The 21980-nt window shown below is 45.7% G+C and overlaps 1 protein-coding gene across 1 annotated transcript in view; it reads right to left on the bottom strand.

The window, feature by feature from the left end:
- Positions 1 to 371: 371 nt before the first annotated feature.
- Positions 372 to 21980, bottom strand: part of Abhd17c (abhydrolase domain containing 17C, depalmitoylase) — a 40253-nt gene continuing 18644 nt past the window's right edge. Inside the window, exons 2-3 of the mRNA XM_028873828.2 lie at positions 5402 to 5581; positions 372 to 1817 (exon numbers count right to left, since the gene is read on the bottom strand). Coding sequence (XP_028729661.1) covers positions 1598 to 1817; positions 5402 to 5581 — 400 coding nt within the window. The 3' untranslated portion in view covers positions 372 to 1597. The remainder of the gene's footprint in view (positions 1818 to 5401; positions 5582 to 21980) is intronic.

The following is a 21980-nucleotide window of genomic DNA, read 5'->3' as shown; positions in this document are numbered from 1 at the left end:
TAGAGGGCTGCTCTAAGAGCTGGAAGCTGGCATCCTTCCTCTGGTGTTCAAAAGGCTGAAAAGACCCTACGGTATCTCCACGACTCACCCTTCCCAGAGAAACAGATACTTTTGTCTTTTGCCAGCTGCGTGGCAAGAAGACTGCTCTCAGTTTTGTGCGTTTATAGCAAGTGCCCACTGCATGTCCCACTTAGGGACCTTCTGTGTTTCCTGCTGCTTTGTGTTTCGGCATCTTACTTAAGTATTTCAGGCCTTTTACCAACAGCCGTGTCCCAAGGATCCTCCCCTCTTAAGCTGAGATGAATGGTGCACACGATCTTACTATTTCCTTTGATGGCGAGATGAAGGAAGAAGCACACAAAGCCCACGTGTTCTGATCCATGCGTCCTTTATTCCATTACCAACCACCGTGCCACATTCAGGCAACAGCACACAAACTGGCAACCAACGCAATCCAGTTGTACAACGATCTGAGGCTTACAGTACATTTAAGGCTTTTAAATTTGAAAAAAAGAAAACGAACTAAAATAAGACCAAAAGACCCCAAACCCAATTCCCCAACCAATACACGTAGTGTAGCAATTTTAAGCATCTCATTTCTGATGTTCACCTGGCACAACTCCAGTGTCAAAACCCAAATAACTCCTAAACTAAGAAATCAGCTTAGGGTAATTTTAATTACCTAAATTCTTCAAAGCAGAAACTTGGAATTTTTGTCTTGGAAATGTTATAAAAATTTTAATAGCAAAACATAGGAATAAAAACATATTAACAAAATGTATTCAATCATTTACAATACAAACAAGGAATCTGCAGTCTGTTGTTGTGGCCCGACAAAAGAAAACTACCCATTAAGAATCTGTGCACAATGTCATTGCAAATATGTACAGGACTTTAAAAAAGCCGACAAGGAGGACTTTACAGAAGGAAAGTCGGCCAGGCTTTATTAGACCAACCAGACAATCAAAATATTAAAACTCTTGGCTAGTAATAAATTTACACTTAAAAAAACCCCAGTTTCCTGTTGTTTACGAATATTCCAGTTGTATTTATACGGTTACAGCAGATGAAGCTGTTGGTGAGAGTTCCAGTAAATTACTCTTCAATTCATGTGAGTGGGAAAGACTGGCATGTTAACACAAGTTAATGGAGGATTTCTCACAATGTTTTTCCAGTTACACTACCATAGCTTCACAAATGGATCTCACCCACGGCAGGCACCAAGGCTGAGAGTGAGTGCCGCAGGTCAAACACTGGCACATGGGTGAGAGGGTGATCCTGCACCGGGTGGGGAATCAGAGGTGACAGCGAGGGAGACAGACTTGATCACGATTTAGTCTACGATGCTGGGAAATAGTCCCCACAGTCAGCTCTCGTTCCCACTCCTGCAAGGTCATGCAGCTGAGACTCCAGCTGCTCAGCCTAATGGAAGGTGGAGATTAAGTACAAAAGACAGACTTTGTTAGCTCTTTAAGGAGAACACCCCAAGGGCTGGGCCCTTCTCTGTGGTTATTGGGTATCACTGTTAAATCCAGTCAAAGCATGTGCAAACAAGGATCCTCGCTTCACAGTAATGAGGTAAGGTCGGCTGCCATCTTCAGGAGTTGGGAAGCTCGTGAGATATGAACTGTTTTAGTCGTTCTAGGTACTGTGCGTACAGCTCTATGTCATTGTGCCCAGCCCCCTCAACCCACAAGGGCTCCACAGCACGGGGACAGCGCTCATACATCGCCAGGCCATGGGAGAAATCGATGACCTCATCCTCGGTACCGTGAATGACCAATACGGGAGAGGTGACTTTAGATATCTTGTCAATGCTGCAAGACAGAAAGGGGAGGGGGAGACAAGGACTCCTTTAGTCACACTCAGAGAAGTGCTGCCCTGATAAGCGGGTCAGCATCACAGCTGGACAGTAGAGCTGGGCCATGCCCTCACGACTAAGAGTAGTGCCCAGGTACACTATAATGGCTCAGCTTTCTTTTCCCATTGTCTTTCTAGTAATACTTTTTTCTTAACATATATTTTTATTTGGAATCATTAAGGATTTATAGCAAAGGGAGATATCACAGGTTCCCATAATCCCTAACTCATTTTCTATTGGGCTAACAGCAGCCATTACCATGCTATATTTGTCAAAACCAAGAAATCAACTTTGGTACGCACATATTAGCTAACACCTCCCGCCTTTATTTGGATCCCACTTGTTTTTCCACAAATGTCTCTTTTCTATTCCAACATCTCATCAAGAATACTGTACTGCACTTACTACTTTTTTAAAAAGTAGTTTATTAAAAACGCCAGACTAGCAAACCAGTACCTAACATTTTTTTTAGATATTCATGTTTTAAGAAAACTTTAAAATATGAACAGGCCAGCTCTTGATATATCTGAATGGATATCTCTGCAAAGTAAGACTGGATGCCCCTCTAATTCTCAGAACTCTTCTTTAAGAAGCAAATCCAGGCCGGGCAGAACGCCTTTAATCCCAAGCACTTGGGAGGCAGAGGCAGGTGGATCTCTGTGAGTTCGGGGCCAGCCTGGTCTGCAGAGTGAGTTCAGGGCAGTCAGAGTTACACAGTGAGACCATGTCTTGAAAAAATAAAGAAGCAAATCAGGGCTAGAGAGATGGATCAGTGGTTTAGAGCACTTGTTGCTCTTGCAGAGGGTCCAGGTTCAATTTCCAGAATCCACACAGTGGCTCACAACCGCTGGTAACTCCAGTTCCAGGGGATCTGATGCCCCTTTCTGGCTTCTTCGGGTACCAGGCACACATGTGGTGCACATACATGAAGACAAAACTTATAAACTAATCTAAAATTTTTTTTGAAGAAGCCCATTTCATAACAGCAGAGGCCTAGCTTTTTGATAAAAACAGTACTACTTGGCTCCAAAGCTTCACATGATGTTTAGATTTTACTCCAGCTGCCTTCTGTTTATCAAAACCAAATCCACTCTCACAGGGTGAATTCTCAAGGATCTTCAAAAACTGTACTTTAGGCTCTGAAAACACATCCCAGGGAGGGGCTGAAAGGACCATCAGCATTTGTCAGGCTGGGTGCCTGGGTGACTGCTCTGATGGTGTGATGGTCCATTAAGCCATGAATAAACATATCTTTCCATCTGTCCTTTTGCCTAAGACCTTCTTACTGCTGACTCCTTTTTATAGTTGATCCTAGTCAGACTTGTAAAAAGACACAAATGGGTCTATTTGTGGGAGTCTTTCTGATAAAGTAACAGCTAACATTCATCACAGCTGAACACGTGTGCAGTCCACATGAAATCTCATTTAATCCTTATGAAACAGGACCCATGAGGAATTGCCTTCTGTTTGATCAGGGAGGGAGCTGAAGCTCAGAGAGATTATAAAATAACAGGCACCTGGCCAAGGAGATAATAAAGAGGGTTAACATCAGTTATAGATTCCAAGGGTCTTCCAGTGACTGTCACAGTCTTTATGAACAACCCATGAAGCTGCCAACTGCTTGAAGGCACCCCAGAAAGACTGCAAAACCCCAGCAGCCAAAGAGTCTGCGAAGATCAGAGCCTCTGTGGCCATGTGCAGTTTTGCAGAGCATGAATGAATCTTACCTGAAACCTACTCCTCCCCTGGATTTCATTTAAAGTGCCTGCCTTTAAAAGCCTTCAACTACACTCAATTAAAAAAGATATTTACTCATCGGTTATGACAGGCCTGAGACGATGCCCATGCTGCTATTTATGGGAATCTCTGACCGTCTGCAGAGGGCATCTGAAGCTGAAAGCCATTGTCTGATCCTACATGCAAAGGTAGAGAATACCCAACATTGAAGTATGAACAGGACTCATTCGCTTTATCTTTTTAACAATGGAAGGGACTGTGAACATGTCTTCCCTTTCAGAAAGAAAACATTCTGCCATTTAGTAGCAAGTGACACTATATTTAAAAAAAATGTTTGCCAATCCAATTAATGATGAAAGCCAGTGCAGCCATTAATGGCTTGAAATACATTCCATCAATAATTTAGGGTGCTGAGTAGGAGCAGTGGCTTCTTTGTCTCTAACCTTATGAAGCCAGTGATTTCACTGTTCCTGGCTGATCTGTAAAGAGAACAGTAACACGATCAACTTTTTAAAGCTGCTGGAAAGGCAAACTGGAGGGACAGGCACACAACACCTGGTGGGATCAGAAAAACAGCATTTGTTGCTGGTTTGTTATTAATTAATAAAGTGCAATTAACTACAATGGAATTAGTTTCAATAGCTGCATGTTAAGGTATAGGCTAATCTCATCATTTTATTTCCAGGGTAACTCCTGGAATTGCTTCCCACAAACATGCAAAATATCCGTCTTTAAACAAACTGCCTCTCATTACCAATTCAGCACAAATAAGGCCACATTTGCAAGGCACATCAACCCTACTTAGCATTCGCAGCCATGCCGCAGAAACGCACAGTGTCCCATTCCCAGGAAGCAGGGTTTCAGTGAAGCCTGGTACAAGCTCCACAGCTGAGGGTCAGCCAAGGTGTTAACAAAGTTTCTTCCTGTGAAATAAGACAGTGGAACGCAACCTTATGCAGCCAAATGCTGTATTCCCTTCTCAGTAAGAACAGAATGATGACAGTTAATAGGTCAAACAAAGTCTTGAGACCATGCATTACTCCTGCTGATGCTTTTCCTGGAAAGGAAATACAAGCTGGCTAGCTTCTGCAATGTACTGAGGGGAAAAGCTACGGGAAAATACTCTAAAAATGCTTCTCACATTATCACTTAATTAACAAAAAACAGAACAAATAGCCAAGAAGGAACTTGCATAGAAAGCACTTAGCTCCCAGCTTTTATATTTACAGTGGTTCTCCCTCCCATTAAGGGGAGCCAGAGAACAGCAGGGGTCAGCTAGCAGGAGGGCCCTAGGCTGGCCTCTCCCAGGCAGGGCATGTCTGCAGGGACAGGCTCAAATTCTAAGACTGGGGAAAGAAGGTGGCTTCTCAACCATCCCCAGGAAAACCCTCCTATTCTTTACACAAAGACTACCTGAGCATGTACCTTTCCCCTCACCTGCACCCTCTGACTGAAAGAAGAGAAATCCATATATGTGCTTCTCTTTATTTCAGGGTCTAGACCAGGGCTAACTGCTCCTTTATACTCTTTACACCTCTCCAGTAACGGAGCAATAGAGGTCCCTCTGAATAAATCAGCACTGAACTGGAAGTTCCTTCAGGACATGCTGCATGTTACAGCTTAATCAATTAGTCCTGGGCACCGACACACTCAAGGTCCTTATCCATCATCTGGAGACTGGAGTCTCAGTATGCTACATCTGCCTCACACCCCCAGTGCTGCCCAGTCAGTCAATATTAGAAACTGCACAGGTGTGGACTCGGAGCACTGGCTGACTTCTCACTCGTCCAGCTGTAAGCTTACCTGGGGAAAGCATCAAAACAGTATGTTTTCCTGGTGTCCGGAAAAGCGACCCGCAACCCAGACATCAGAGGGGAATGGAGGATGACCGCTGCACACTCATATCGTGAGGCCAGGTCCACAGTGGGGACGGTCCCAATGCTCTGTCCATAGAGGATAATGTTCTCAGGACTCACGCCATACCTGAGGAAAGAGAGGTCACACACCATTAGATGATGTGGGGGGGAGGGGGGACGATGACAACAGTATTTTAAGCCCACAAAAGCTCCCACATACATTAGCTTAAAAAACTGTTATCGTCTAACTTTTGTATTTTAGCTTAACATGAACATGAATTTTATAAAAACAACAGAGGCCTACTTCAGAACTAAATGACTAAGAACCTGCTTTCTGCAGGACTTTGTTCCTAGCTGATCATCTAAACAAACGCACTGTAAGCTTCAGGTAAGGTTTTACTCAGTCTTCACATTTCCTATTATTCCTTTTAAAACTGATAATCACAGTTCTGAAGTAAAAATAAAAACAAGATCTGGCAAACTAATATTAAGAACTCTTCCAGTGAAGTTTTAATGGTATGACCGACACTGGCACTTACCACAGAAGAGTTCACTAAGAGATAATTAATTTGAAAGCAATCACATCTTAAGCCTCTTCTCGGGGCTAAATGCTTCCCCGAGTTTCAACTCAGCAGCCGTCTCCTGATCCGCTTCTGTAAAGGTTCCAGTAATGCCCATGTGGAACACTGACTACACTTCCCAGCCTCCCTTGCAGGTGTTAATTCTGTCTCCCCTCCCTCCACGTTGGTGGGAAGGGATGTTAGGTGAAGGTGTGAAAGAAAGCTACATCCTCCCACAAGGGCAGAACAAGCGGGCAGACAGAAGAACGCAGCAGCCCTTACTAGCCTACAAAAGATGGGTGCAGAGAGAGATGACTCGGTGGGTAGATGCTTACTGCAAAGGCTAAGGACTTGCGTTCTTATCCCTAGGACCCACATAACAGAAGGAGGGAACCTATTCCTACACTGCCCTGACTCACATATGCGCAACACACACCCCAACAATAAATACATGGAAAACAATTTTTTAAAAAGCTATCAAGAGTATACTAAGAGCACTTAGAAAGGACAAAAAGAAGGACAAACGGGTTGGGGGCCGAGGAAGCACAGACACTTGCTACAAATTGAATACACAGTATTAGTTTTGTTATCACATGAAGATGCACATTAAAGCAGTGAGTATTATTTTATACCCAAGACACTGAGGAAAATGAGAAAGTAAGACAACTTCTGGGTGACGTGCACTGTTTAATCCTCGCTGCCATCCTGGCTGAGTCTGGAACCCCCTGGGAAGCTCTACCCATCTCTGCACATGGGCGGGTCCTGTCTGCAGAGGCTCTGGCTGAGGAAGGGGCCATCTCTCTCTGCTCCCTGACCAGACCCATCGTGCCCAGGGACCTCGTATCCCACTGCCCTGCCTTTCCCCCACGCACTCAAACCGCAGTCAATGAAAAGCCTGTCCTTCGTCAAGTTGCTTTGGTTACTTGTGTCACAGTGATGAGAAAAGCAATACGGATGACAAGATTGAAGAACAGAATGTGTAACCTTATTGAAGGAGTGTAAACTGCTACAAAAAACTTGGGAAAACAATCTGGCAATCTGACATTAGCTGGTAACACTAATGATACCATGTGCAAAGTGTGTAAACCCACCCAAATGAAATGTTATTGCTCACTGTTCACTTGACAACAATATTGTTACTGTTAACTTGATGCAAAACTGAAAAACAAAGATGTGAATCCCGACAAGCCAGGACAGTGGTGATGACGGGACAGGAAGGTTTCATCCGGGAAGAAGTGTGCCACTGGCACAGGGCGCTGGCAATGGTCTACTATGTCTTGTTACAGTCTGCATCTTGTTGGTCATTAAGCTCGACATTTGCCAGCTTTTGATCCTCAGAGACTGGAGTTTAGATAGTGGTTAGCAGTCATGTGGGTGCTGGGAACTGCACCCAGGTCCTCTGGAAGAGAAGCAAGTGTTTTGAACCACTGAGCCATCTCTCCAGTCTCTAAAAAAAGAAAAGTTTTAAAGAAATATGAGGCCAACAAATAGTTACTATAGGAAAGCTAACATCAGAATGTTCAACCAAAACAGCCTACAAAAATAGGGCTGTGTTCCTTTAAAACATAAAGATAAGGAAAGGGACCTTGACAGCAGAATGGGAAATGGCAATGATGGTGTACTTTCAGGTGGTAAAATTCACTGATTTTTTTTCTTCCTTCACAGCCCATTGAAAATAGAATCTGTGGTGCTTCTTTGGGGGAGTTCACAAAGAAAGGCTCAGAGCCCATCCTGTCTGAGGACATGGAACTCCAGATGCAGCTCAAGGAAAAGGAACAACTTCATGCTACAGGCCAGCAGAGAGACTCCACAAAAGGACATGAAGGAGCAAGGACATGAAGAACAAATTGAAGAGGATGCTGTACCCAGTACCAGAGTCAGTCACTGGTGGAACTGGGAAGTGTGGAGAAGAGAGGGCCAGAAAACACACAGGAGGTGGACCTAGGCACCTGGAGGTGGCGACCAAGACGAGAGACACAAGTATGTTCAAAGGTTAGGCCACTTGCCATCTGCTGAAGAGTTATCTGGCACCACCAGTTTGAGAATAAGAAGGAAGAAAATGTCTAATAAACCAAGAAATTATGAAAAGTAACTGGCAACAGCTCGTGTAAGTTCACAGTAACTCAAAAGAGCCAACACAGGCCAGTTCTGCCTAGGGCAACCTCAGGGAGCTGCTGTACGGGGACCTGGGGGCTCGAAGCAGCAAAGCGAGTGTTCACTGTCACGAAGATTCCCGCCATCTGGAGGGACCGGTGAATGACATCTCTCCTGCAGTGGGGAGGGTACTGAGCTAGCACTCGCTGTGGATAGCACAACCCTGGGAAAAGGTTCTCCTGGGCCTGGTTCACACTAGCCACATTTCTTCTTCCCTCGGGGTTCCTTCTGCTTCCTTGCTCATGCCTGTTTCCTCTCAGGCATCCCACAGCCTCAGTTCTCAGTCTTTTCTAGAATCTTCATAATTATTTCCATGTAGAACTTTCCAATGTCAGCTTCCATCCGCAGCAGATGTGTTACAGATGTGCAGCAGCCATTGCTGAATGGATGAATAGATAGCCTGACTTCAGCCCCTCCTTGTGCCGCCACTTTCTTCTCAGTGTTCAGCACTTCACACTCAGCACCTCCCCAGCACCTCTTCACATTGTTTTCCCATTTTCTATTTCTCTTCAGTCTCATTGCTTTCACCCATGGGCTGGGAACCCGGGGGATTCCCCTGCACACCCTCTTCGTCACTAAGCCAGACTGACGGCTTCCGTGGCACAGGCTGCTGCTCTCTGCTGGTGGATACACCTGGTGGCATCCTGTGTGCAACTGACAGGGGCTGCCTGTTGAGTCAAGCGTAGGCAGGTGTGCTTTCAGGGTGATGAGCACCCCGTTTCAAGAATCTGGGGTCAGTTCCCAGAGGTCATTCTGGAGATCTTACTGGCACTGCCTCTACATCTTTCTCCAGGGGCTTAGACTGCACAGGGGTCCTTCAATGCTGACTTCTAATCTGCCCCATTCTCTCAATCATCCCATGACTATGGGAAGCCGGTGTCCTAGTTTCTGGATCCCAGCCGGGTTTCAAGTCCCCTGCCTCATTGACTCATGTTAATGACACACAGGTCTGATAGCCTGCCAGGACTCTGCCCTCTGTTCAGGGCAGAACTTGGATATCACAGACCCGAAAAAGCCCATGTCTAACCTGCCCTTCTCTCAGACCTGCCTTTCTTCCAGTTCTATCTACATGAACTTCCACATCCTCATTCCAGCTCATCTCTCATTCTCACTACATAACATACCTGTCTGGAAACAGAGCAAATCACCTTTTATCGTGTTATTTTCTAATCAAACCCTTCAGTAAGTCCCTACATCCAAGCCTACATACCCAAAGGAACCACCACCTACCCCAGATAACCATTCCAGCCTTTACTCTCCCAGTACCCCTTCTGCCAGGGAAAGCTTAATTTCTTGCTGATCACAAACACCCTATGCCTGCAAGTCCTCGATGCCCTTCATCACCGTCAACCACCGGACCCTGCAGACTCCTCCCAGTCCTACCTCCTTCCACACTTTCCTGATGCCTCTAGTCCACCCGCACTATTATTCTGCCTGAGCTGTTCATTCACGTTCACTGGAGTGAGGTGAGGGGTATGTGATGAGCCACTCGGCTGCATGCCAGCCCCGCACTGCTTATGGGGTGTAAGCCCATAACCTTAGGCATACCCTTTAGGAAAGTTAGGGACATCCATGTCCAGGGATCAGTTGGAGGCATTTTCAGCTTTGAACTAAATGTGATTCCAGTCAAAGGCTACTTGTGTAAGATACAGAAACAGACAGACAGACAGACAGACATACAGACAGACACACACACACACACACACACACACACACACACACACACACACACACCAATAAATGGGGTACTACCCACCTTTTCTTTTTTTTTCCTGTTTGCTTCAGATAAAAGTTTCTCTGGCCCAGAGCTTGCCCAGGAGGCTAAGCCAGGCTGGCTAATAAGCACCAAGAATCTACCAATCTCTGCCTCCTTAGCGCAGGGATTACATGTGTGTACCAGCATGCTTGTTTTTTCTACAAAGGTTCCACAAGACCAAATTCAGATCCACAAACAGAGCCATCTCTCCAGCCCCAAAGGCTGTTAAAAAAAAAAAAAAACCCTTAAACTAAATTCTATACATACTTAATACTTAATATTCCTATGATATGAAACTCACTGAAGTCTGACATCTTGGAGATGTTGGACAGGAGCAGAATCTCCCATTTGCAGGAGAGTGAAAACAGAAGTCGCATTAGTACCCAGTAAGCATATAAACTTTTGTCTTCCGGGTATGACCTAAGGTTTTCTTGAAACAATGCTCAACATCTCAGAGTCAGTGTATGAGGAAGCCATCGACCTGGCACAGTTCTCCGGAATCAACAGCATAGTGTGCAGACATATCCTTGCACATCTCCATATTTTGCTCTCAGCCTCTCCAAATGCCCACCATGGTTGTGTAACCCAAGCTACATGAAGTCCAGGAGTGGCCTGGAGCCAGAGGCACCATGACCCTCTCAGCATCGACAGGTGTTGGACAGGAAGACCCACCCTGGAGGCTGAGAGTACCAGGAATGAATATGGGAGCCCTGTCCCATGAGAATAATCACCTATTACATTAAAGTCGTTTGTTTTTGTTTCAATGTAAGGCTTTCTTCTCTCTATAGTAAGCACAAGCCCAGCCTCCGTGAGACACCCTGCATCCTGTGTGAGTTAATGGGCCTTGACTTTGTCCTTTGTCAAAAGCTTCCTCATTTATCTTCAGAAGTGTGCTTGGCACAGTTCCGCCGACTTTGAAGTCAACATTTTAAATATTTCAGAGCTAGAATTCCTAGGGGAAATTTCTTCAGTTGTAGGATGAAGACAAATACACAAGGTAGTGGGAATGTTAATTGAAGGATGGGGGTCTGAGGATAAGGAGAAACCCTTATCTATTGTGGGTTAAAACTGCAGAGAACACAGCAGACAGCCAGGCTGGAGCGGGAAGCAGGTGCATACACAGCCACAGCAAGACTGGGTTCATTGCCTCCAGGCAAAGTTACAGTGAGCTGACTGGAGGCTTTCTGGGCACAAAAAACTTAATCAACATGAACTTCACATTTTAAGTATGAGGAAGAGGAGAGAAAACATCTATCACATAAAACATGTTGATCTCCCCCTTTTCAAGGTACACCTTGGTATGTCTGAAGAGGTCTTGTGATTGACTAAACAAAGCCTCATGCACTGGCTTCCCTGGGTGTTTATTCTAGTGGTGAACAAGAAACATTCAAAGAATCTGCTGCATGGCGCTGCTTGAGAAAGTAAAACATTTACAGGTTATTGGCATGGGCTATATTTCTTTTATTTCTAATTTTCAGTTGACTTAGTTGAAAAGGACATTTTCTTTTTGTAAACTGTCCCCTCTCGAAGCTTTACAAATGTGAACACAATCATTGTTCCATCCACACCTGTCATAAAATCCAACAGGCCAATAAAACATGAAAAGTAGCCTTGTTGGCGCCAAGCCACGGTGTGTGTGTGTGTGGGGGGGGGGGGATATGTGCTCCTGAACCACGTGTCTTTGAAGGAATAAAAAGTAAACAGATTAAACTGAGAACAGGCAGAGAAATAGGTACAGATGACGGCAACACCAACAAGACAGCCAGTAGGTTCAGTCCGAGCTGAGAGGAGAGGATGGGTATGGGGAGTTGGGTGAAGGTCTGGGAAGCAGGCGAAGTTAGAAGCCAGTCAGAGGAGGCCGAGCTCCAGGGAGGAACCTGGGGGCCAGAGGGGTGCTACTAAAAATAAGTAGAGATGCAGCATGGAAAGACTTGAGGGTCAGGCACAAGATCCCCAGAATATAGAGCCTGGTAACAAAGTGTGGTCTGCGGAAGGCCGTGGGTAGAAGACAACTGTTTACATCAACGCGTACGTGACACGAAGGCTCAGGGAAGGGAGGAGCGAGTCAAACACCACAAGAGAGGGGAAGGGCTGACAAAACTGGCTAAAGTGAGGAGTCACAAGGAGGTCGGCTAGAGCTCGTCAGAATTTTGTTTCGCTAGGAAGTTCAGTTTGGGACTGTACTGAGTTTCAAGAAACTCAAAGTCAACCTGCTGTAACACATCATCTTCTAAGCCAACTGCTCCAATCTCCATGAGCTAACTGTAGCCACTGGGTACAAACTTCCCAGGGTGGCTGCTTCAGGCCACCTATGCCCCTGTCTGTAGCCCTGCACCCACTGCTCTGGAAACAAGCCTGCTAAACTCATTGGTCCCCAGAGGGGACTTTGGCAGAATTGTAGCCTGTTTTGTCACTGGGACCTCAGGAAAAATGGCAGACATTATTTAGCCCCATCCTCCACCCAAGAAATTTGAGCAATACAACCTGTCAGGATTAACTATAAGGAGAAATCCTCTCAAATCTGTCTGATGTGTATGCTAGAAAGACCATCCATGAGTACAAAGCTTTTATCTTCTGCTACAATTCAGAAGATGGCTGGCTGAAAGAGGCAGCCTGGGGCATGTCTGTGTATGTGGATACCAACTCAGCTCACCCTGGGTATCAAAGGATGTCTCCAGAACCCCTGTGGGATGTTCAAGCCTCTTAGGCAAAACAGTGTAGTACTTGCATATAAAAGCATGCATACCTTGACACTTTAAATCATCTCTATACGGTTTATAATACTTAACACTATTGTTTATGGTGTAATGACAAGAAAACGAGCCTACATGTTCAACACAGGGACAGGCATAGTCACAGCAGGCCTAATTACAGCCCACAGTGTTCATGGGGGCTGGAGAAACTGGCATGAAAGGCAGGAGGCCACATGCATGCATACATATTACTCTGTTCATATGGATTTGGCATGTCACTCAACAAAGAGCAAATTCAAGTTTTGCTTTGGGAAATGTTCTAGAATCTACTCTTCCACCTCCCAGATATTCCCATTCCCAATTTGTAGTTGGTGGAATCCATGAATGCAGAACCCATGGGTAAGGAATGCTTAGTTAAATATCTTGCTAATGGCAGAGACTGGGAAGGATCAAGTGCCCAGATCCCATTTGCAACGATAAAATGAAATGCACAGGACACAAAAGCCTCTAAAAATATACAACTTCCAGGAAGGCTTGCAGTGGTGGTGTGTGATGCTGATTAACTCAGCCTTTCTTTGTGTTTATCTAAATACCCATGAGGCCGTGCACCTTCCTTTCACAAAGCACTATCCACCTGTTTACAAGGAGTCTTTCTAGCCTAGATGTTTGCAATTTCCTACTAAACAGAGATTAAGGGAGAGGTTCTCTGACAAGTCAATTTTTTCTGACATTCAAAACTGTTCCCTACTCCAACTCTCTGTCAAAGCAAAAATAAATAAAGCCTGACATGACTTAATTTTAATATTTTAAAAACCATCTTTCAGAGGAAAACTAGAGTTCTAAAGAATATAGAATTAACTGTCTCTGGATCTGTTACAATTAAAATAGAATCACTTGAATTTATCTAAATATAATCGAGCATGAAATTACCCCATGATAATCAGACTCTTGGCATTCTGTAATTATCTGACATGCTGGAAAAGCCAGAAAATGCTGCCTCCCCTCCCCGACACAGCTGCAGATACCTCCTAGCAGGTGAGAGCACAGCTGCCCTTGGTCCTCTGGAATCCAGAACTGCTTTATGCAAAATCCCAGCCTGGGCACTCGACAAGATACCAGTGGCAAGTGTTACCTCTGTCCAGTTAACACAGTTAAACACAAACCCCACCTCTAAGAGACCCCAACGAAAGCTAAGGCACAGACATCAGGAAAGCTCTCCCATGGGAAGACAGAGTTAAAACCCAACTTCATGGCCCCTTGACTGCCAAGGCAGAAAGTTACTTTTTAGAACTATTACATCCGGAAGTACCTGACCTCACTCTAAGCACATTCTCAGAGGAGCTGTGGGAGACCCGCAAGGTTGGAAGCTTTCCTGCGTGACAAGACGGGGACACTACAGGTCACATCAGCTCTTGCAACAAAAAGGTTTCCACTAGGAAGTTCTCAAATGATGACAGAGGAGACAGGACACCTAAGACCTACTCTCTTTGAGGAGTACCACATCTGGGATATTCAGTGAGATCTGGACCCCTGTAGGGTAACAGAACAACTTTTCAGGGTAAAACACAGGGTATCTGCACTCTTGTCTGAATCATGTCATGGACTGAGGCAGGACATCTTTGTCACCAGACTCCTTGGCAATGACTACAGAGAGGAAAGCCAAATAAGGGGACATGTGACCCTGGTTCTTAATGCCACAGCCTGAGACCCCATCCCAGTCTTGTACTTTGACCAGGACGGTTCCTGATGAAGCTAGGTGAACGATGTTCTCTGGTAAGCAGTGAGACACACATGGTCATGACTGGTGGTAATGTGCAGAGCAGGGCAGAAGGAAACCCAGGATTGGGAATCAGCGCTCCCAGGTCTGCATCCTAGCTTGCCACTGCCCTACAACAGGAGAAGTACACCATCCTGCTTCTCTGTCCTCCTGGACTGCAGTGACGAGTGAATGAAGCGAGAAGAGAACCCGGGGCACAGGCCAGCCCCAGGTCTCAGACTCACTTCCACACACCCAGCAGTGAACCTCACTCAAGCTCTCTCCTTCACAGTCCTGTCTCCCTCCCCTGGGCCTTCGTCGCTGGTGTCTCAGTACTTACTTAGCTAGGATTTCCTGTGGCCCCAGCTACCACAGAACACTACACAGGCTGAGGCCAGCACACTGGCCCCCTTGCCCTGCTGTCACGCTCTGCTCTGGACTCATCCTGACTAAGCTCCAGACATCTGCAATGTGACTCTGGGCAGACCTAGCAGCTGGCCCTTCCTCAGTGGCATTTTCAGCTCCATTCTTCTGGGCCACATTCCCAAAAGTGTGCCTTGTGGTTTTCTCCTTGTGTCCTCCACTCTTCCTTTTGCTTCCAGAGCCTTCCATCACCCTCTTTCTTAAAAAACCCAAAAAATTCCTATCATTAATTATGGAAATAAATCAAACCACAGGACAGCTTGGCAAGGTCCTTAGAGACTGTAGATGGATGACTGCATTTTACAGATAAGGAAACACTAGTTCTGAACAAGGTTACTGAGTTAATAGAGTGCCATTACCAAGACAGCTGTCTAAGGGAATCAGAGGCAGAACAGGGACCAAGCAAGGCAAGAGCCGCAGATCCTGTGACACAACCTCCCTGGCAGGTGTAATACCTGAGCTGGTATCACCACAGCTTTGAGGTCAACAACAGCTTGTATTCCACCTCTACCATGTCGGGGGCATGCTTTCCAACACTGCACTGGATTCTAGTTCCCACTGTGTTCCCACTTGACACAATGTCAAGGTGCTCAGTGCCACGGGACCATCTACTTAAAAGTGGTTATACCTGGAACCAAGTATGGTGGTGCACACCTAATATCCCAGCATTAGAGAGGATCGAGCTCAAGTTTAATGGCAGCCTGGCAAGTTTCAGGTCAACCAGGATATACCAAGACTCGAATAAAATCAATTTTTTTGTTATTGTTATTTTGTTGTTATTGCTGTTTTCCCAATTTAGGGTTGCTCCGTGTAGCCCTGGCTGTCCTGCAACTCTGTTGACCAGGTTGGCCTTGAACTCAAGAGATGCACCTACCTCTGCCTTCAGAGTGCTGGTATTAAAGGCACGTGCCACTACACCTCACCTCAAAAAAAATTTTTTTTAGGTGATAAATAAAAAGTTGTAAGGGCTGAGTATAGTAATACACACCTGTAATCCTAGCATTTAGGAAGTAGAGGCAGAAGGATTGCTCTGAGTTCAAGGCCAGCCTGGTTTACATAGTTAAGACTCTGTAAACTTTGGTGATACCAAAGCTGAGATCCTAAATACTGCTGTGTAGACATCACTTTACTCTCTTTGCCATGAAGGGCATCCATAGCCTCTTCTCCTTGAGAAGGTCTAAGTCTGCCATGCCTTTTCTTGGGGAGGAAAGGATCCCCGGGGACCCCTCAAGGCAGCTATGCACTGTGGAGAAGCACATCTTTCAAAGGTGTATTTCCGTTGAATGGAACAGTAGCAGAACTCCAACTTCTCCACTTGAGCACTCACTCTAGGGCGGCTGTTCCAGGGCTGCTTTCTAAGGTTCACCCTCACCCGGTCAAGGCCTCCGGGATTAGCTGTACCAGAGTCTCGACAGCCTGCAAAACAGCACTGGAGACTCTGTGACTCTGAGGCCCAACCCACAGAACTTCCCATTTCCTCTTTCTAGGAGGCCTCAAACAAAGCCCTGAAGCGACTTCAATGTTCTGTTTTAATTAAAATACGATGTAGGATACAAACCTAGTGAGGCAGGTCCTACATCCTTATTTATCGTAAACAGGAAGGCTTTCCTGGCCACTGAGAACACTGAGTACCACGATCAATAATTCAAAATACCCAGCTAACCACATTCCATTCCACACACTCCACCATAACCAGTTACAATGTCTTATAATGCAGTCCTAGGGAGTAAATGCAAACCAGAGGCGTGGCGGGCTCGGGGTGGCTGTGGCAGGCAAGACAAGCATGCAGGGCTGAGTGCTCAGAAGACATTCAAGACCTTTCTGTGGTTGCTGCTGTTTGTTTGTTTGTTTGTTTTTCAAGACAAGGAAGGTCTCACTATGTAGCCCTGAAGCTTACTATGTAGACCAGGCTGGCCTCGGGCTCGGAGACCCACCTGCCTTTACCTTCCTAGTGCGGGGAGTAAATAAAGCTGTCACCACTACACTGGCTATTTCCACAAGCTTTTAGGCAGCAAGTCCACACCTGTGTCTTTCTTACATTGTTCTGCCTTGGTAATCACGGCTCTCCTTTGGCAGGACATAAAATGTAACATATCTCCTGTTTTCAGTTACTTCAGAAATGGTGATGCCTTCTACAAGCTACATGCTAACAATGCCTTGGACAGCTCCAGATGCAGCCCTGCTTCCTACTCTGAAATGAAACTGTTCTGTAACTGTAAAACCTTCACACTGTAACATCTGGATGCATTTATCATCCACACGCAGGTGCCTGGTAGGGGGGCCCTCTTCACCCTGACAGCCAGCAGGAACTGAAGAGGACAGCACACACAGGCTGGCAGAAGTGGGATCCATGGATTATGAGGACAAGGGACAGTCAGCCCAGTACCCTGGACTGAGCGGTAAACAAAGGCAGGGAGATGAAGGCAGTGTGGTAGAATCAGACATAGAGGGAATCTCCCTCTATTTTGAGCAGAGAATCTATTATCTCGGAATACATGCATCTGCTCTCAGGGACTCAAGAGCTTCCCCTGCTGGGTTCTTCCTAAATCCACCTAACTTCAAACCCTGGTGAAATCCCCTCCAAGATGCCTCTGGGGCACTTCAACACATCAAACTTTTAAGTCCATCCTCAGCCTAGGAATGTCCTCCCATCATTATTTCTAAGACACTGTTCCCTTTTGCTAATTTTGTCCGTGTTTGAGCTCCCCTCAAACCAATGCATTAAAAAAGTCAGATGTGATCTTACAAGTAGTAAAAAGTGGGAATGTGTGTGACATCAGAGAAATCAAAATGATATAAAAATCTACAAAGCAAGAACAAATGCTTTCCACAATACCTACTTATATGCATGTTTATCCTGAAATAAGCACATTTTCTACAATGTATTAAAATTCCTAAGACTGAAAAAAATACGAAACATATGGCTAAAAAATTTAAGAAAATATCAAGATTTTTATTGAGATTTCACATCTGCTGTACTCCAGCACAAACCAAAATACATGAATGGATGGCAAATGCCTGAGCTGAGCACCCCTCTCCCCCAGACCTCTTAGGAACCCGAGAAAAAGGCAGCTCTGACCTGACCCTCTATGAGAACTGTGACATGGCTTTTGGGGCCTGCCCTAGAGGTTGTTGGACTAGCGAGCTGATGAGTGTCATCTGCACTCAGTACCAGAACACCCAACTTCTAAGTATGGCCAATCTGTCTCCCAGGACTGACACTCAGGGGCCTCAACCCAGGCTGGATGTACTTGGCAAATCTGTGCTTTTAGATAATCCCTTTGGTCACCTAGGTGATCAAGTTTTATCTTCTAAAACAGCTTCAGTTCTCTTCACACCTTGGAGGGCCCTGGAACTTGCTTACCAGGTTGCACTGACTTGGATGTACCAAGTGAGGTCAAGGACCCCGCACGCACAAGTCACCACTCCTAAATAATGCCCTATTCGTGGACCTTATGTGGAAGGTCAGCACTAAGGTGAGTTAGGATGATCTGTCCAGTGACAGGAATGAATCAGGCCTGGACCTTGCCCACTCCTGCTCCTTCTCTGCTAGAATTCATCACTGCCCCCCTACAGGCTCAATCTTACTAGGTGCAAGCAACCTAGGTGTTACTACTACCTGTGGCTCAGGCCTGATATGAACAAGAAAGAGTCTGGTTCTGCGAGAATCTCTGCACACCGTGGGCCACTTGTATCTGTATGTAAAGGAAGCCATGTACTCATGGCAGGCAATTCTGTTACAGCAGTGGCTTGATCTTGCCATTTGCAAATGCCTAGCACGCAGCAGAACCCATTCTATACACCCTGTCTCCGATCCTAGCAACAATCTGGCATTGCCAGCTCCATGACACAGACCAGGACACTCAGCTCCCTCCAGTCGGGTAAACTGAGTCCAAGTCTGGTGCCTGCCTCCGTGTCTCCACAGAAGACCAGTAAAGGCTGTGGTGAGGGCCAGTGAGAGCAGCCTTGCTACACAGTAATATGAAGTCAGGAATGCAAGCCTCCCCAAGTACATAAGGAAGTCCTTGGGCCTTTCCCATAATGCTACACTCATGATTCTAAGGATGAAATACAAATCTTAGGAGGAGGCCCCAGAATCACAGCAATGTAGTCAGAGTATGGCCCGTGAGAGCAGCATGGCCACTGGTGCCGTGGACCGCAGGCATACTCGGTGACAGCTTTAAGCAGCCACTTTCCCTCTCTCTCGCCTAGCATTCCCAGTTACTTCAAAGAAACTATTTTCACAGTCTGGCCATGTTCCAGTTTTAAAAGAATGCAATGCTATGACAATGATGGTTAGCTGAAGGATCAAGAGAGCCTCCAAAAAATGTGGACTATTCACAGCCCCAGCACAGAAGGCTGGCAGGGCCCAAAGAATGTGCTTTATCACATGTGCAGTGGAGCTCTGAATGCCACCTGCCAAACAGCCACATAGTTGGGATTTCTCACCTTCAATTTCTCAAGTAGCCAGATAACTTCACATACCCTCCCTGAGCTAGAGGCCCCAGTCTCTGTATAAATGCCCTGCACATCGGGCCACGACACTCAGTGATTCAGAGTTCTGTCATGGAAGGAAGGGGGTCACAGCTCTTAAGAACTAATCATGCCCACTACAGTGTTTACAAGTGAGCTAATGGATTTTCTCTCTGCACTTTCAGCTTAACATTTCTCTCTTCCTCTGTAAAACTGGAACAGGGCTACCTGTGACCTCAGACTGAACTTACTTCAACTCCTAGCACCAGACAACTATGAGAATACTGGAGCTGACTATCAGAAGGAAACCACTTAGACATGTGCAGTCTATAAAGTGCTGAAAGGGACTGAACTCAAGAATCACAGTAAATGCCATGGGAACGATCCTTTCTCACTCCACCGTGAATGACCACAACAAGAATAAAGAAGTGGTTAACCCAGAACAGGAGAAATCCTTGGCATTTTAGAAAAATGTAGCATTCTGAACAATCCTGAATCAAAGAGAAATCACAACGATAGCTAACACACAAAACATTGGGAGCGCCAGCTGCTGAAGCAATGGCACTTACTAGCCATCATCCCGACCATCCACATAACCAAAGTCACAGCAACACTGAACTACAATATGAAGCTCGGTGCACAAAAGACTTGGGGATGATGACATGTGCCAAATTCGTGGAGCAGGATTCCCAGCCACACCTGCCTGTAGCAGCCCAGCATCCTCAGGACATCAGAGAACAAGTTAGGTCATCTCTACTACAAAGGTCTGCAATATCTTAGAATGGAAGAGAAAACATTCTGAATTATTTGGGACAAGTCTGGATGAGTACAGTGGCATTCATTTTTATATGGCTGCCAGTCTGGAACCTCACACCCATCACTCTAGTTTTCTTTCTGCTGCTGTGATAAAACACTGTAAGCAAAAGCAGTTTGTGGAGGAAGGGGTATGTTGGCTTATACTTCCAGGTTACAGTCCATCACTGAGTGGAGCAAGGGCAGGAACTCAAGGCAGAAGCCATGAAGGAAAGTCTTGCTGGCTCACTCTCCATATACAGCCCAGTATTACCCACCTCAAATGGGCTGGGACTTCCTACATTATTAACTACCAAGAAGTCCCCCAAAGGCAGACTCACAGACCAACCTGACAATTGAGACCTTTGTACCCCTCTGGTGATTCTAGGCTGTGTCAAATTGTCAGTTAATTCAACCTAGGACACTCACAGACACTAGCATCTCTGAATGAAATGATCACCCATGCTACCATGCCTTTCCCTGTGATTCCTGGACAAGTTGACTGGTTATTCTGCAAGGTTCCAGAGCAGAAGAACATAAAAATGCGGATTATATAATTGATGTGGAGAGAAAATACCATTGGGTACATGCTTGGTGGCACCTGTCATAATCAAAACTCTGTTCTCATCTAGTAGAACTCACAATAGACAAGGATCCCAAGAAAAAACTGGGTCAGAAAAACTCTACCTTCAAGAAAAGTAGGCATAAGAAGGCTGAGGAAGAAGAGGGAAAAGATGGGGAAGACAAGGGAGCACTACATGGCACTTTCGTGTAGAAACACCATCAACCCAACAAACATGACAGCTCCATCCAACAAACTTAGGGTCATCACAGAAGCACTTCTGAACCTCCTGTATGGCTCCATCTTGTTTCCTCCGGTCACCCTTTCCCCCTCTTACTGTCATCCACCCCATTTATAACAGACCTCCCACTAGACAAGATATTAAGTCAGCAATCAATCAAAAACTACACAGTAGAATACCCAGTTTCCTAATGACGATTCAGAGTCATTAATAAATGATTACACCATTCATTTTCTGCTTAGAATGGAAAGGAAGCACATAGACATTTTAGACCTGTTTTTATCACAAATTGCTCTTAAGTTTTGAAGTTTAAAAGGGCACACACCAGCTCTGAAGATCTGTAAGCTACAGCCAGACTGCAGCTCCTCAGACAAAGATCTGGCTACCTCTTCCCGCTAAGTGTCTGCCCCCAGCACAGTGCTCTGGATCCCTCAAGTAAACAAACCCTTGAGAGCCCTAGACTTTGGAACTCTACCCTCAGTTCAGCAGAAAGTCCAATTTACTTAAATGCCTATCTGGCTGGGCAAACAGCTTTCTCTAACAGCTGGCCACAGCTGCCTTGGGGGCTCTGACTGCAGGGAAAGCTTTTCACCCTCCCCTGCCTTTGAACATGCATCTGAATCAACTCAGTCCTGCAGGCTGTCTTCCTCCCTGCTCAGCCAGGCTGTCTTGCTTTTAGAATCCTGTTGGGGAACAGGAGGAACAAACACACAGGATACCTGGATGGTGCTGGCTCCTAACACTCCACACAAAAACTCACATCTGAGGCTTCCATTCTCCAAAAGTATTAACAAGATCAGTGACAAGGGGATATGGAGGAAACATGCTGCTCAAAATTACAAGAACATATTTACTTATGTTTTTTTTTTTTTTTTTTTTTTTTTTTTGGTTTGGTTTTTCGAGACAGGGTTTCTCTGTGTAGCTTTGCGCCTTTCCTGGAACTCACTTGGTAGCCCAGGCTGGCCTCGAACTCACAAAGATCCGCCTGCCTCTGCCTCCCGAGTGCTGGGATTAAAGGCGTGCGCCACCACCGCCCGGCTTACTTATGTTTTTTTTTCCTTTGCAGACAGGGTCTCACTGTGTAACCCTGGCTGGTCTAGAACTCCCTAAGTAGAC

The sequence above is a fragment of the Peromyscus leucopus genome, chromosome 1 (assembly GCF_004664715.2).
Source record: "Peromyscus leucopus breed LL Stock chromosome 1, UCI_PerLeu_2.1, whole genome shotgun sequence".
Classification (NCBI taxonomy): domain Eukaryota; kingdom Metazoa; phylum Chordata; class Mammalia; order Rodentia; family Cricetidae; genus Peromyscus; species Peromyscus leucopus.
Note: the sequence above shows the minus strand (reverse complement) of the source record. Positions and strands in the feature narration are given on the sequence as shown.